Source organism: Myxine glutinosa, chromosome 1, assembly GCF_964187855.1.
Source record: "Myxine glutinosa chromosome 1, kmMyxGlut1.1, whole genome shotgun sequence".
Taxonomy (NCBI): Eukaryota; Metazoa; Chordata; class Myxini; order Myxiniformes; family Myxinidae; genus Myxine; species Myxine glutinosa.
Window position 1 is genome coordinate 199,627,373 of NC_136261.1, and position 16,732 is coordinate 199,644,104.

General features: G+C 39.6%; 1 protein-coding gene across 2 annotated transcripts in view; it reads right to left on the reverse strand.

The window, feature by feature from the left end:
• Nucleotides 1–1,313: 1,313 nt before the first annotated feature.
• LOC137417601 (receptor tyrosine-protein kinase erbB-4-like) overlaps nucleotides 1,314–16,732 on the reverse strand; it is a 249,597-nt gene continuing 234,178 nt past the window's right edge. Inside the window, exons 27-28 of one of the 2 annotated variants that reach the window (XM_078782410.1) lie at nucleotides 3,076–3,337; nucleotides 1,314–2,665 (exon numbers count right to left, since the gene is read on the reverse strand). In XM_078782410.1, the coding sequence (XP_078638536.1) occupies nucleotides 1,929–2,665; nucleotides 3,076–3,337 (999 nt within the window). In that variant the 3' untranslated portion in view covers nucleotides 1,314–1,928. Of the gene's footprint in view, nucleotides 2,669–3,075; nucleotides 3,338–16,732 lie in introns of both variants that reach the window. The other variant, XM_068103503.2, reaches the window with a different exon arrangement.

Genomic DNA, 16,732 nt, shown 5'->3' on the forward strand with positions numbered 1-16,732 from the left:
TCGTCTCTTGCGACACACAGGGAATTACCAGTGAGCTGGTACTCAATTTGCCGACCTCGGAAGGATGACAGGCTGAGTCAACCCCCCTGGCTTTAATTCAGTGATCGACCGGGATTCGAACCCAGGATCCTCGGATCTCAAGCCGGCACCCTAACCGCTAAGCCAACACGCTAAGCCAAAGATATAATGGTACAACACAAATTTGATCATGATTATTACATAGATTTATGTTCACCGAACTGCAAGCTGAGTTTGTTGTGTTATCTGACACACCAGCATTATTTTATTTGCAATGCAATGGCATAATCCTTTGTAAGAGAATACATGTAGTGGCAGAATCTGGTACTCGTAGTCGTAGTCGGCAGTCGATAAATTAAAGACCTTCACAGTGTCTTCCACAAAAAGTTGGTAATTGTCATTAGCACCCTGGCTAATTTCCTACCATACCTAGCTTTACAAAGCGTACTGTACCCCAGAGTTGGTGCTCTGGCATCCTGTCATCCATTAATGGATTCATTGTTAATGGTAGAGCTTGAAACATGGCTGGGATAATTCACAACATTCATTTTGTTTTTGGTGGTGTGAATTGGATTGCTTTGGCCATTCAGTGCAGGATTTCATCCATTTCACTTAGTTACCTTATTTTTGTGAATGCTAAATACCTGATGGTAGCTTTTGCAAATAGGAGGAATTTTGGGTTTGTAAAATATGGCCAAAAAACATAAATATATATCATATGCTCTGCTAATAAGGAAGAAGTAGGATATTTAGTAATCAAAGTATTGAAATTTCACAAAAATGATATTGAAATGTATGAGTCTTAACCCACCGAAGTTGAGCACGTGAGCTTCAGTGTCAAAATACTCCTGTACTTGAGTAAATATTTTGGATCTTGTACATCGAGTCCTTCAATCATATTGCTGAAGTCTTCAATGTTTAATTACATTATTTAATCCTAGCTCAGAGTGTTCTTCAGATACTTCACGTTTTCAATATTCATTACATAATTGCTCATTATTCATGATTGTTTCATCAAGATCCTGCATTCGCCTTGGATGCTTTGGATCAGTGGAATACAGGAGTCAAATCGTCAAATTTTTGTCTGGATACTTGGGAGATGGAGGCTGGAAGATGTCCCTGGAAGAAAAAGCCCTTTGTTAGGCAAAGAAGCATCCATCTCACGATGTTCTCCGTTGTCAGGGCAATTGTGTGCGACGTCTCCATACAATTGTTTCTGTCTGATTTAGGAAGTCCAAGGCACAATGAAAAGAAAGGATGAAAGGTGAAACAAAACAAAAACGACCTTATGCAAATCAGCGTGACAAAAAGAACTTTATTAAAATGGACAATCACAGCAAAACTAAGAACGAGTCAATGCGTCAAATATCTAAGTGTGACTCAAACATTTTGTTGGCTATGTACAATGAAAAGTTGAAAACTAAGTTATTCACTTCTTGTTTAACCACAGGAATAAAACGTGTACAGCTGTTACATCCCAGTGACTCTAAAAATATAAATAACATTCTTTCTTGATAATGGAAAATGTATTTACAACCTGAAAAGCTAACTAGTAAAAAGGACTTGTTACAATGGCAGTAAAATTCAGATGCGTCCAAGGAGATTCAATAAAAGTTTTGTAGGCCTATGCTACTGAAATTATGCATTACAATATCATACCGAGCTATTTACATTCCCTTGTTTACCTAGTGTGGTCAAATAGTATTAATACTTGCAAGGTCTACACAAATGCATCAACTTACTGGAAGAGTAACTTTCTATCCATAATTCACAAGCATGCCTCAATGACACATGCGAGCTAAGGTGCTAGAAAAAAAAGTGCATTCAAGAACCATAAGAGGGAGCCCAACCTAACGCTACTCCAGTTTGAAGCTCGACAGACGCTCTCGGTTCTTGAACGATGCCAATGGCTATACCAAGCTTGTCAGACGTATGACTTTTTCTCTACCAGGAAAGATTCCTTGGCCTTTGAGTTGCATCTGATGGTTTGGTAAACCTGCCTGCAAAGGGGCTTCCAATCCTGTCACCTTCTCATTTAATTCTTTATCTAAGGCCGCCTCACTAGATGGTGCTTCAAAGCGATTCCCATTTTCATCTGCTGTTGGCGTTGTGGCCTCCAACGGCCATGCCCGTCGACCAACCTTTCCAGCAACTTCCATCTCCATGTACTGTTGCTCTCTGGCTTCCTCTGAGCCAGACTCCAAAGATGTAGGCCTTTGAGGAGTCAAGTAAACTCCTTCATCTTCCTCTTCGTCATAAACCTTTCCATTCACCTCTTCTTCATCTTCCCCACCCTCTTCCATCTTACTGGATTCTCCAAAATCTTGCACTTGGTAAACCTCTTTCGTCCTCGGTGCACGTGGCACCAGATAATGACCTTCTGCAGGCCCTTCCACACGCTCTTGGCTCGTTTCAGACACTGGAGCTGCTGTGAGTACACCTGATGTTTTCCATTTGTAACTGTTCTCATCTTGCTTGTAAAAAGATGAACCATCTTCAGCAGGCAATGCTGTGTTATTATATTTCCATTCAGGGCTTGGTGATGGTGTGCTTGCGGCCATAAGGCTCTCATATTCTGGACCCTCCAAAGTGAGATGTGATGGGCGTGGTGGCCCGAGGTTGCTGTTGATCAGCTTGCTGGCATCTCCTACTGCAGAACGAGGCAATGGGTATGTAAAAATACCCGGTTATTCAACAATTCATATTTTTGCACAAATTTGTAGAACTTTATTTAGCAGAGAAAAACAAACAAACAAAAAGAACAATGGCAAAATGAGCCACAATAATAGCACTGTTCTGGATATATCGAATAATTCTTCAAACAACTATTTATACACCTCATCATTTATGTACTCAGTTCATTGATAGAAGAGCAACACCTACTTGGCCGTTTAACCTTTAAAATGTTCTGGGGCAAAAAATAGCAAGCAAAAATAAGATAAAAACTTCATACAGAAAAATGAGTTGTGGAGTAAGGGAATTAATTATATAAGCACACCATGTTAGTGGGGAAAGGACAGACACATGCCACCATCTTATTTTTCACTCCTGACTCACCTTTGCCTGAGATGGGCAGTACATAGTCGTCTCCATCAGGTGAATCTGGAGAGTCTAATTCCAAAGGCACTGTTGGATCCCGGGTGTAACGCATGCCTGTCCCAGATGCCCAAGAATCTGGAGAGAACTTGGAAAATTGGGACAAACCACCTGGCAAGGAAGCTACACCAAGATTGCCGCTGTGTTGACGGTGTGGTGTCCGACGCTGAACCCAGGGATTCGTTACGGGTGGTAAAGTAGACACTGAGCCTGGAGTGGTTGCCTGATTAGGTATTATGGGGAAACAAAAAAGGACCAGGTTTAATGCATTTGCTGTAGTTGTGTGCATTCTGTATCTCAACCAATAATATGCAAAGGAAATGCATATGTTACAAAGCATTGATTTATATAATAAAATATCCTTTGCAAATGGTCGAATTTAATTCCATAATCTGATAAGAACACATTACTCGTACAAAATATGGTCACTCACAGTGAAGCCCATACAAAACAGAGGGCTGTGACAACTTTTATTTTGCTGCAGTGATAGTAGGCATGTGGAATGTCCCCATTGTCATCATACTGGATAATATGATGCTCAATGATATCTGCCATACTCTTCACAAAGGGTTGGTACTACCGAAACCGTTTCTCCATATATGAAATGTTGGGTGATGTGGCCTTGCCTTCCCATTAGTCGACCAGGGCCAGAATTTGGAATTTGTTCAAGGTGCAGGCAATAGCTCGCCTACTCCTCACGAAGGACATGGTGGGATCTTTAACATCCACCAACTAATGTCAGCAGATGGAATGCCCAGTTTAACGTCCATCTACGGGATGGCATATTGAAATATACGATGGAGCCAATATCCTGCTTAACAGCCTCTTTGTAATTTTCCTTGCTGGCACAAAAACAATAAAAATAATTAATACCCAGCAGAAAGTAATGTTTAAAATAAAAACAAAGCACTTATAGATAATGTATTATTACACCAGCACCGGTACCCGCCCTATGGGCGGGGCTTAAATTGGGAGGCCCAAATGAAAAGGCAAAATATCAGAAATTGAAGGCTTTTTTTATTTTATAAACTATTCATATAAACATCCGTTGAATCATATCACACGCAAATCATCAAAATATAAACAGTACATGGCGCCCATTTTGAAAAAAGATTGAATTCTGCAAAATGGAAGCGGCCGCTACACCTGTTTCTCAGTCGCTTTGCACACGTTGCCATGTTACTTCGGAGACGCACGTTTATATAGGAAGAGTTCATCAGGAGTCGATCTCCTCTCTCCTGGTACGTAGAATAAACAGTATTTGTAGAATTTCAACAAAAGCCGCATCACTGTTCATATCGGTAAATATTATTCCATCGTATTTGGAAAAACTGGAAAATTGGGAAATTGGAAAACTTGGAAAAATTGGAAAAACAATATAGCCTATTTAACTCCCAGGGGTCCCAGGAATACCCACCCAGAATATCGTTGCGGTACCTTCGAACGGACGGACGGACATATGGTGAATTATAGTAAGATAATGATTTACATAATGAATAAAAATAATTTCCTTTGGAATGCTGAGATGAAGACATAGATTGGAAAGAAAGTTTCTGATTTACAATTATTAAGTAACTAGTCGGTGCCCAGCGCTGCACGAGAAAAAAAAAATACATAGGGGTTCCAGCACATGTTGTGCATTGAAAACTTTTCCGGAGTTATTGCCCTCATGCTGGTGAACTTTTCCCGGCGGTAGTTTCGGGACGTGTTGGACATTGAAAAGCTAAAGAGTTATTGCCTTCATGGTGGTTACCTTTTGTCTGCAGGCTGATAGCAGCACTGCCTGACCGAACATCCCAACATACACTTCATAGCGGCCTTTGGTGGTCTCAAAATGGCCCTCAAGGCCAAAGTGCAGTAGTTTTAAATCTTGCCCAGATTCTGAAGTACATACACCCAAAATCTGGGGACTCTAGTTGCTATGGTTCGGCCTTGAAATAGTAACAAACAAACACACAAACACTTGAAATTATTTACAAGACAAGTACCTGTTCAACATTGCCCATGTGGATAAAAAGATGTGGATAAAATGTGAGCATGTATCGTGGTCTAATTTCATAATCTCATGTTCGCTTAGCCATGTGAATTGCTAGTCCACTCCATCAAAGGTCACTGTGGTTCACAGCTCAAATATGAAGCACACTGGAGAACACATTGCAAACCTTATCACAGATTATGGCATGAAGTACAACTCGGCTTGCGTTGCCTGCCATTTTGGATTGGTTTGAACCTGAATCGTGTAGCAATGATGGATCACGCATCATGTACCCTTTTCAGCATCTTTGACGTGGGAACATTCCATACAGTTCTCGATTTGACCTCTATCAAGCAGGAACACCCCAGAATGGATTGGTTTGTAGTACGAACAAAATATTCATTCATTCACTTTCTCTCTTTCTCTTTCTTTCTCTTTCTCTCTTTCTCTCTTTCTCTCTCTCTCTCTCTCTCTCTCTCTCTCTCTCTCTCTCTCTCTCTCTGTCTCTCTGTCTCTCTGTCTCTCTGTCTCTCTGTCTCTCTGTCTCTCTGTCTCTCTGTCTCTCTGTCTCCGTCTCTCTCTCTCTCTCTCTCCCTTTGTCCTCCGGCCACCACTCTTTTGTTGCCCCCTTTCTCTCTCTCCTACTCGCTCCATACCCCCGTCATATTTACTCATTCACTATCCCAGTCATCCACAGCCAATGGTCATATTCACTCAGAAGGTCGATCCTACCATCATCTTAGCCTAGTCACAGTGGCCATCACCTTTAGTCATACTTGTAATATTACCAGGTACAATTGTATGCTTGCGACCTTACATATAGTCGTGGCCAAAAATATTGGCACCCTTGCATTTATTTCAGATAATTCATCATTTCTTCCAGAAAATTGTTGAAATGAAAAAGTCTTTTGGTATCCACATATGTATCTCTTTGTTTTGCAGTGGAACAAAACAAAAAAAGCTGAAAAAATCACTAAATCTTAGCTTATTCCACACAGAAATCCTAAAATGGCCTGGACAATATTATAGCACCTTTTAGAAGTTGTTAGAAATAATTAGATTTCAAGCAGGTGATTCTCCTTTACTCGGGAAATGAACTCACCTGTGGTGAGTTGAAGGTGCCTGCAATATAAAAATCACTCATTCAACCAGTTTGAATGGAGAAAGGAGTCATTCGGCTGTTTTGTGTCACTGTGTGTACCGCAATGAGCATGGAGAAAAGAAAGAAAACCAGAGAATTGTCTGAGGAGGTCAGACACAACATTGTAGCCAAGCATGGACAATCTCAAGACTACAAGTCCATCTCCAGAGACCTTGATGTTTTTGTGTCCACCGTATGCAATGTTGTCAGGAAGTTTAGGGTCCATGGCACTGTAGCCAACCTTCCTGGATGTGGCCGCAAGAGAAAACTCGATCGAAGATTGCAGCTAAGGATTGTTCGAGTGGTGGAGAAAGCACCTCAATCAACTGCCAAACAGATTCAAGCTGACCTTCAGACACAAGGTACGACAGTTTCAACTCGCAACATCCGTCGCCAACTCAATGAAAGGGGGTTCTATGGTAGGAGACTCAGGAGGACCCTACTGCTGAGAGAGAGACAAAAGAAAGCCCGACTGGAGTTTTCCAAAACACACCTGAAAAAGCCAAAATCCTTCTGGGAGAATGTCCTGTGGACATATGAGACCAAATTAGAGCTTTTTGGGAGTGCGCATCATCTCTATGTTTACAGAAAACAAAATGAAGCCTTCAAAGAAAAGAACACCTTCCCTACAGTCAAACATGGAGGAGGTTCAGTGATGTTTTGGGGTTGCTGTGCTGCCTCTGGCACTGGGTGCCTTGAATGTGTGCATTGCATCATGAAATCAGGAGATTATAAAGGCATTTTCAAATGCAATGTTCCACCTAGTGTCAGAAAGCTGGGTCTCCGTCGAAGGTCATGGGTCTTGCAGCAGGACAATGACTCCAAACACACTTCAAAAAGCACCCAAGAATGGTTCAAGACAAAACGCTGGACTGTTCTGAAGTGGCCAGCAATGAGTCCAGATCTAAATCCCATTGAACACCTGTGGGGAGATCTGAAAACAGCAGTTGGGAGAAGACACCCTTCAAATCTGGGAGAACTGGAGCAGTTTGCGCAAGAAGAGTGGGCCAAACTGCCAGTAGAGACGTGTAGGAAGCTTATTCATGGCTATAGGAAGCGCTTGACTGCAGTTATGTTGTCCAAAGGCTGTGCTACAAAATATTACGTCTGGGGTGTCAATAATTTTGTCACTTCCATTTCTTTTTATTTTCTGATTTAAAAGGATATATTAAGTTCTGAATAAAAAACAAAGGTTCTGTAATATTAACAGTGAAATAAAAAATTGCGGAGACCAAATATTTTTGTCAATTTCAACTTATTTTTCGAGAAAATTGTGAGTTATTTGAAAAAGGTCCAAGGGTGCCAATATTTTTGGCCACGACTGTACCTTCACTATATTATAATATCACACTGATTGTGACGTCGTTATTGATTTGCTTCAAGAAGATTTGCCACATGTAAGATTTTCAAACACTAGCCGTTCCTGGCAATCATGCATTGGTTTGGTCAAAAATAAGAATTTCTTAGCCTATGCAGTCTAGTGTAGTGCATTCTAATCAATCAGTCAATTAACTTGATTTTGTTAAATAGTGCTCTTCACTTCAAACAAAACCTTAAATTACATTAAAAAGAAGGGTAGAGAGAATTAAGAAAAAGCAATTGTAATAATGTGATTTTAAGAGTAATTGACAATGCTGTAAAACCGTAATTGATGATGCTGGATACATTTTAAAAGGCAGCAAGTTAAATAGATCAGGAACACATGTGAATAAATAGCCCCGAGTGGGCTGACGGTCCATCTCTTGAGGATGTACTTCAAACCCATGCTGATTTTGGACCCCCCTGGGAGCTCCCTGATTCGAAATCAAAAAATCTAAGCCTGAGTGATTGTGCGGGCAATCAAGTAGAAGGGCTCTATCGGATTTCATAGCAATCGGTTGGTAAATAAGGGACTAGGGATCCGAAATTTGGGAAGGACCACATCTCCCCCTCCTTCCAAGGTAATGATGCAAATGGTGCGTCATCGCTGACAACTCCGTTCCAGCCAATCAGAGCCAAGGATAGCAGTGACCGAGTCAACCAATGAAGCACTGCAATGCAGTTCAGTTAAGAATACCAACGACGTCATGAATAATGAACCAATCGGTGTCGTTGTTACATAGACATGCTACAAATGCACTAGCTCTCACCTCTTCCAGTCTTTTGCTGTGAATCGCCTTGAGAAGTACAGCACGCAAAGCTTCTGTGTTATTGTTATTATGTCGTGTTTGTTTTCTTGTCTAGTAAAGTGTGATCAAGTCAGAAATGTAGGTTGGAGCTAATTTATGTCAGTTTAAAAGTTATCAGCAATAGTTTAACGCTAGGATGCAATTTCTCAAGATAACCCCTATAATGCAATCGGGGTTCGAATGTCTCACCCCGCAAGATAACCCCCGCTCCCCGGGGTTCTTTTATGGCCTCAGGCTATGCCTCTATAACTTTGTTACAAAAACGTTTTTACCCAAGATCTCTCATATATGCTTCAAAGAAAGGGTAATACATACTCCTGTGTGTGTGTGTGTGTGTGTTTTGTACACCGCTCCTTTCCTATGCCATCTCCAGGCATTGCAAATCGTCATTGCCGGGCACCAAAGGGGGCTCGGCAGTGACGCACGCTGAAAGAGAGTACTCAGTTTTCACTCTGGTTGTTTGTTGTACACCGCTCCTTTCCTATGCCATCTCCAGGCATTGCAAATCGTCATTGCTGGGCACCAAATGGGGCTCGGCAGTGACGCACGCTGAAAGAGAGTACTCAGTTTTCACTCTGGTTTCTTGTTTGTTTTCTTTCTTGTTTTCTTGGTTGTCCGGGTGATATCTCAGCCATCCTTTGAGCTAGGAAGCTGAAATTTCGGCACAGTAGTGAGCAAGTCCTTTGTCAAATACGGTATTTTTTGTTTTTTGAATAATCAATTAATTGAGGAGTTATTTAATTATTAGCGTTTAATTAAGTACTTATTTAATTAATTAAATTTCATTTCTCTTCTGACCATTATTAACTCAGGCACCTTTTGAGTTAGGAAGCTGATATTTGGACATGCCAATGACCAGGTGATTTGGCTGCAAAGGATATTTTTGATTTATTAATTAATCAATTAATCGATTAATTATTTAATTATTCGATTAATGACAAAAAAATTTTTTTTTTTTAAGTTACAGATTCTGATGAAATAGTGGTAGTTTATGTGTTCTCTGACCAAATTGATTAATAATTTAATTTTTTTATGATTATTATTTATTTATTTTCATTATTAATCATTTATTTATTTTCTTTCTCATTTGGCCAATATCTCAGGCACCTTTTGAGCTGGGAAGCTAATATTTGGACATGAGTGACAAAGTGATGCGGCTATCAAGGATATTTTTGATTTATTGATTAATCATTTCATCTATTAATTATTTATTGATTAATCGATTAATTATAATTTATTGAGTAATCAATTAATTATTTAATTTTTTATAAATGACTTATTTAATTAAATTTCTAAAAGATACATCTTCGGATGAAGCACTAGTGCTTTAGGTATGCTATTAGCCAATTGATTATGAAAATATTTTGTGATAATCTTTTATTGATTTTAATTATACAATTAATCAATCAATTAGTGTACACCTCTCCCTCCCAATGCAGCCTCAATGAGATGCACTGCGGTATTGCCGGGCGCCGGAGGCGCCCCGGCAATGCCGCGCTGCAGCATATTTAATTATTTGGCATGGGGCGGTGTACTTTGAATGTATGTGTACTTGTTTGTTTTCTTTCTTGGTTGTCCGGACGATATCTCAGCCATCCTTTGAGCTAGGAAGCTGAAATTTCGGCACAGTAGTGAGCAAGTCCTTTGTCAAATACGGTATTTTTTGTTTTTTGAATAATCAATTAATTGAGGAGTTATTTAATTATTAGCGTTTAATTAAGTACTTATTTAATTAATTAAATTTCATTTATCTTCTGACCATTATTAACTCAGGCACCTTTTGAGTTAGGAAGCTGATATTTGGACATGCCAATGACCAGGTGATTTGGCTGCAAAGGATATTTTTGATTTATTAATTAATCAATTAATCGATTAATTATTTAATTATTCGATTAATGACAAAAAAAATTTTTTTTTTTAAGTTACAGATTCTGATGAAATAGTGGTAGTTTATGTGTTCTCTGACCAAATTGATTAATAATTTAATTTTTTTATGATTATTATTTATTTATTTTCATTATTAATCATTTATTTATTTTCTTTCTCATTTGGCCAATATCTCAGGCACCTTTTGAGCTGGGAAGCTAATATTTGGACATGAGTGACCAAGTGATGTGGCTATCAAGGATATTTTTGATTTATTGATTAATCATTTCATCTATTAAGTATTTATTGATTAATCGATTAATTATTTATTGAGTAATCAATTAATTATTTAATTTTTTATAAATGACTTATTTAATTAAATTTCTAAAAGATACATCTTCGGATGAAGCACTACTGGTTTAGTTATGCGATTAGCCAATTGATTATGAAAATATTTTGTGATAATCTTTTATTGATTTTAATTATACAATTAATCAATCAATTAGTGTACACCTCTCCCTCCCAATGCAGCCTCAATGAGCTGCACTGCGGTATTGCCGGGCGCCGGAGGCACCCCGGCAATGCCGCGCTGCAGCATATTTAATTATTTGGCATGGGGCGGTGTACTTTGAATGTATGTGTACTTGTCTTGTTTATTTTTCTTTCAGGATCAGGGGAATTGTTTTTTTTTTTTTTCCCCCATCCCATTGCCTGGCATTTCCCCATGCTTCGAATGAAGGGCAATACATATTCCTGTATGTGTGTTTTGGGTTTTTTCATTTCAGGATCGGGGGAATTATTTTTTTAAATTATACCCCTAGAGCGCATTTGTGGGTCTTTTTGGACCCGGACCCAACATGATTTTTGTATCTTTATAACTTTGTTATAAAAACGTTTTTACCCATTATCTTTCATATATGCTTTGAATGAAGGGTAATACATATTCCTGTATGTGTGGTTTGGGGGTTTTTTTCCTTCAGGATCAGGGGAATTTATTTTTAAAATTCCCCACCCTCCCTCCCCCCCCACAAATGCAGATGTGGGTCTTTTTGGAATGGTTTAGCATTTAGGTTATTGTAAAAAAAAACAAATAAAATGAAATTTTCCTTACTATTGTATTCTTTTAGATGTATTATATTAATTATTATTATTATTATTTAATTATTGCATTTCCACCCCCCACCCCCCTCACCCCTTTATAAAGTGGTGCTGCATGCATGTGTGTGGTGTATTCCGGTGTACCATCCACACCCTTTGACCCACAAGGCTCAAACTTGGCATGAAGATTGTTTGCTCCCCCAGAATAGTTTTTCACTATTACCTGCCCCCACTCATGAATGTGCGTGTGAGGGTGAGAGCGGGGAGGGGGGGGGGGGATAAAAAAACAGATGCATTCCAATGGCATGTACAAGTATTTCCAAAAAGAACACAACACTATAGATCCATTCACTTGTAAATTAGTGTATTACTCATTGGTAACCCCTGTAGAATAGATCCATTAACTTGTAAATTAGTGTCTTACTCATTGGTAATCCCTGCAGAATAGATCCATTCACTTGGCGTACACTAATATACCAGTGAATGGATCTATTATACAGGGGTTACCAATGAGTAATACACTCATTTACAAGTGAATGGATCTATTGTGTTGTGTTTTTTTGGAAATACTTGTACATGCCATTGGAATGCATCTGGTTTTTTTTTTTACCCCCCTCCCTCTCCCCCTCACACACACATTCATGAGTGTTGGTAGGTAATAGTGCAAAACTATTCTGGGGGAGCAAACAGTCTTCATGCCAAGTTTGAGCCTTGTGGGTCAAAGGGTGTGGAAGGTACACCGGAACACACCACACACATGCATGCAGCACCACTTTATAAAGGGGTGAGGGGGGTGGGGGTGGGAATGCAATAATTAAATAATAATAATAATAATAATTAATATAATACATCTAAGAGAATACAACAGTAAGGAAAATTTCATTTTATGTTTTTTTTTTACAATAACCGACATGCTAAACCGGTCCAAAAAGACCCACAACTGCATTTGTGGTTGGGAAATTTTAAAAATAAATTCCCCCGATCCTGAAAAAAAACCTCAAAACACACATACAGGAATATTTATTACCCTTCATTCAAAGTGTATATGAAAGATAATGTGTAAAATCGTTTTTATAACAAAGTTGCAGTGAAACAATCATACCAGGCAATGTGATGGGGTAGAAATTAAAAAAATTAATTCCTCCCCATCCTGGACAACCCCCCAAAACACACAGAGGAACATGTATTACCCTGTACTCAAAGCATATATGAAAGATGATGGGTAAAAACGTTTTTATAACAAAGTTATAGACATAGCCTGAGGCCATAAAAGACCCACGATTGCATTATCGGGGTTTAATTTTAAAAACTAATCCGCCCTCTTCCCCATCCTGAACAAAAAAAACCCAATACACACACACAGATATATGCATTGGTCTTTATTTGAAGGAAATCTGAAAGATCATGGGTAAAAACGTTTTTATAACAAAGTTATTACAAAACAAATTCATGCCAGACAAAAAAGACCCACAAATGCATCGAAGGGTTAAAATCAATTAATTGGCTTGCGAGGTACCAGCGTAATGTCTTGAATATTGGAGGTGATAATTTACTAAGAGCTTGGCTGTCACATTCTTAGTAAACTGCAATAGTTTGAGAGGAGAGGCAGGTGAGTTGCGGAAATCGAAACGTGATGTTACGAGAGCATGAACCAAACCTTAAGTCATCCTCTGATTTAAGCACAAGCAGAGCAGATTTAAGCGATATTATTCTGAAAAAAAGTGGTTTTGCAGATTTTAGAGAAATGCAGAATATGTATAGTGAAATGTTGAGTCCATCATGACACCTACATTGGAACTCACACAAACAAGCAGAGATCAGGTGGTATTGCCCAAGTATCACTATCGGGGGTTGAATCTTTTGAATAATGTATGGGGAGCCAAGGATCAGCATATCAGTCGAAGGAACATTGATTTTGAAAAATATAATTGGGCAATGGGCATCCATGTTTGACTTGCACAAAGACAATAATTGAGAGTGTGGATAATCCATCACCAGATTCAATGGAAATGCAGATCTGGGTATTATCAGGATAGCAATTAAAGCTGAAAGTAAAATTCCATCAAACTAGCAAGTGGATGAAAAAGAAGAAAAAGCCAGTGCACTGAGAACAGATCCCTGTGAAATGTGGACAGATGAAATCTGTCTGATGAATAACGAGCAATGTTTACAGTTGATATATTCTATCACGTCAGATGCTCCATTAACACGGGGGTCTGCGCCGGGATCCTTTGTCCCAGTAAACGGCCGATCCGGTTTCTAACCTACTGTGTTCTGGTATTAATTAATCCTCACTGTTCCTCAAGGTCACCCAAATGAGCCGAACTTGACGGCACACGCACAGGAAGCAGTTGGATCAAACATGTTTCTTACCCTTTTAAAGGTTTATTTATAAAATAAAAATATGGGGGAATAGGTGGAAGAGCCGAGCATTTCGGAACAAAGCATGCACATCAACAAACTCAAAGAGGGAGAAGGGAATATGCAATCTTATATACAATGATGAATAAATGAATAAAACCGAACCCACACGAGTCTCCACAGATGCCACTTGTACAAACATTAAAATTGCAACCTTGGACTTTCCTTTAGCATGATGTGCAGGGTGGAGGCCAATAATGCAGCCCGTTATGTAAGCCAGCAACAAAGTGAGCTAGCGACTAAGTGAACCAATGACGAAGTGAGATCAAAGATAAGACAAGCCAGCCATGAGGAATGCCAGCAACGATCATCACCCCTCGGAACATGCACCCTCAACCTGAACCAGTCCTTGTGACCCTCTCTGGTTGGTGCCTCCTTCACCCTCCAGTCCTCCTACATGCCAGGAGTCCTTTCTCTCTAACCTCTTCATTCTTCTGGGTGTCGTCCTTCAACAGGCCATCCCGCCCATGAGCTGGCCCCAATAAAAATAAATGCCTTTCCCTGCTTCTGGGCCCTACAGCGCATTAAGCCACCAGGGCTGGAGAACACTGGCCAGACAGATCGTGATGGCCTTTTTGAAGTATGTGACACGTGTGCCTTTTTGTGATCTAAAGTCCTCACCTGCCCACGTCCGCAAACAAGAGGTATTTATGCATTTATGCAATATTACCCTGACTATCCTGTCTATAAATTACATACACTGCCTCATCAGCATCACGTGTAACAAAACGACTTACTCTGACAAGTCCCTGTTACATGGCTATCTAACCTACTCAAAACACACTGACCATGTTAGACTTACCACAGTCGAACAATGGATCCCCTTACTCCCTTTTACGTAACAATGCTATCTGTAAGATAAGACTTCAGTGTTACTAAAACTGGTTTGAACAAGGTCAAGTAAAATATTATGGTCAACTGTATCAAAAGCAAAATGTACATCAAAAATAATAAGTGTTACTGATCCTTGGTCCACAGAGTACCCTACAAAATATAATTTGTAACCTTCAGAAGAGTGGTCTCCATTTATGTTCCAAGTGGAAACAGAACTAAGTGTAAGGGAATCATTCAAGATGACAGATCTGGACCCAGTAAAGAAGGTGTTTCTTTGAATTACGAATGATTGACTGGAACGCATCTTCACTTACAGATAACAAGTAGTTCAGACAGAAGGGACTATTAGATGGCAAGGAAGAAAGTGTAGATTCAAAAGCAAAAGCACTGTAAGTAATATATGGTATCCTATCCTGAAAGGCATCCATGGGGAGGAGATAATTCCTCATTAGTAAATGCCCCACTGAGTGCAGTGAGAATGGCGGCGCCATTGTTATGAGGTCGCTGGTACCCAGAGTGCCCCAGGAAGTGAAGGCACTTCCCCCAAACCCAGTCGCTGTGTTTTTCTCATCTAACAGTCCTGTATTGCGTCTCGTGCATTTGTCTGTGTGTGTGTGTGTGTGTGTGTGTTTGTGTGTGTGTGTGTTTGTGTGTGTGTGTGTTTGTGTGTGTGTGTGTGTGTGTGTGTGTGTGTGTGTGTGTGTGTGTGTGTGTGTGTAGCAGCTCCACTATGAACGAGCCTTAGACCCTGCAAAAAAGGCCTTTTATTTGTTAATTTAATCAATAAGTGTTCAATAAGTGATTACGTGCAATTGGCCATGGCTGCTTCGAGACTCCTGTAATTAGTAAGTAAACTATACTTTCTTAGTATGGTATTTCAAATCACCAACAATCATTTCATCAGGTGTTTGGGATCACAAAAATTCTTCCAGATCATCAAAAGGTGTGAAAATAGAATTGAATTCGTTAATTTTGTGTCAAAAGGCAAAAACTTTAAATGTTCTTGATATATGAATATCTATAGTGGGATGGTTTGTGTTCATGGCAGCAAATAATAAATAAAACAGGTTTGTATTGGTGCGTGAATATTAGGCTGGGCCAAATCGGAGGTGATTTTCCTAATTCAATGTAATTTACCTAAAAGTTGTGAGTGAGTATCAGGAACAAAATCATGAAAAAAAATTTCAAAAATATTGACGTTTTACGGTCAGACAGCCCGTTACCATAGCAACAGTTACAGACGACTCAAAAAATGCCTAAATTGACGATTTCTCAAGCTGTGTTTGACCCCCAGAGTTTATTCTGGTACCAAAAGATGCAGAATTGAAAGCCAAGGATGATTGGATAGCTTAACAATGTCTGTGACACAATTCAATACCACTTTTATCCAAAAAACTGATTTTTGTCTGAAATTTCAAGCATATTTATGGAAAAAAATTGAAAATTTTGCTTTTTAATCATAGGATAACCATTAATCAGATTAAATTTACTTTAAATTGTCTTTTACAACCTTGTATTGTCCAGTTTTTATAACTGTTATAACGTTGTTTAAATTTGGCCATCTTCATTTCAATAAAAAAAAGTTAACAAAAGCAGCTTACAATCATTAATTTTAATGCCTGCTTTCGGTTGTTACTGTAACCATTCATCAGGGCGTTCAAGGCGCTCTTGCACACATCAAGGATAGGCGCTCTTGTCTTCGATACAACGGCAGTGAACTCTGGGGTCAAGAGTGGAGTCGTAGTAAGACTGGAGACTGAGTTTGGCAGGAGTCTTCTGCAACTGGCGTGTCGGCACCACATCCACGAATTGGTTGGAGGGGCGTCTTGCTCAATAGTGTATGGCCCCACCACAGGACCTAATGAACAGCTGTTCAAGCGACTGCTCAACACTTGGAGTGAATTGGACCGGGGCAACTACACATTGGTCGAGGTGTCTGCTCAACAGAGAGAGCTGGCTGGCCATGTACATGCCACCATCACCTTCCTTCAGACGTGGATGGACAATAGCACAAAGGAGACTCTTCGACACGACTACCTGGAGCTGGCACACCTCACACTGCTGTTTCTTGGAGGGACTGTCCCTGATGGTATGAGGACCATCACTATCAAAGCT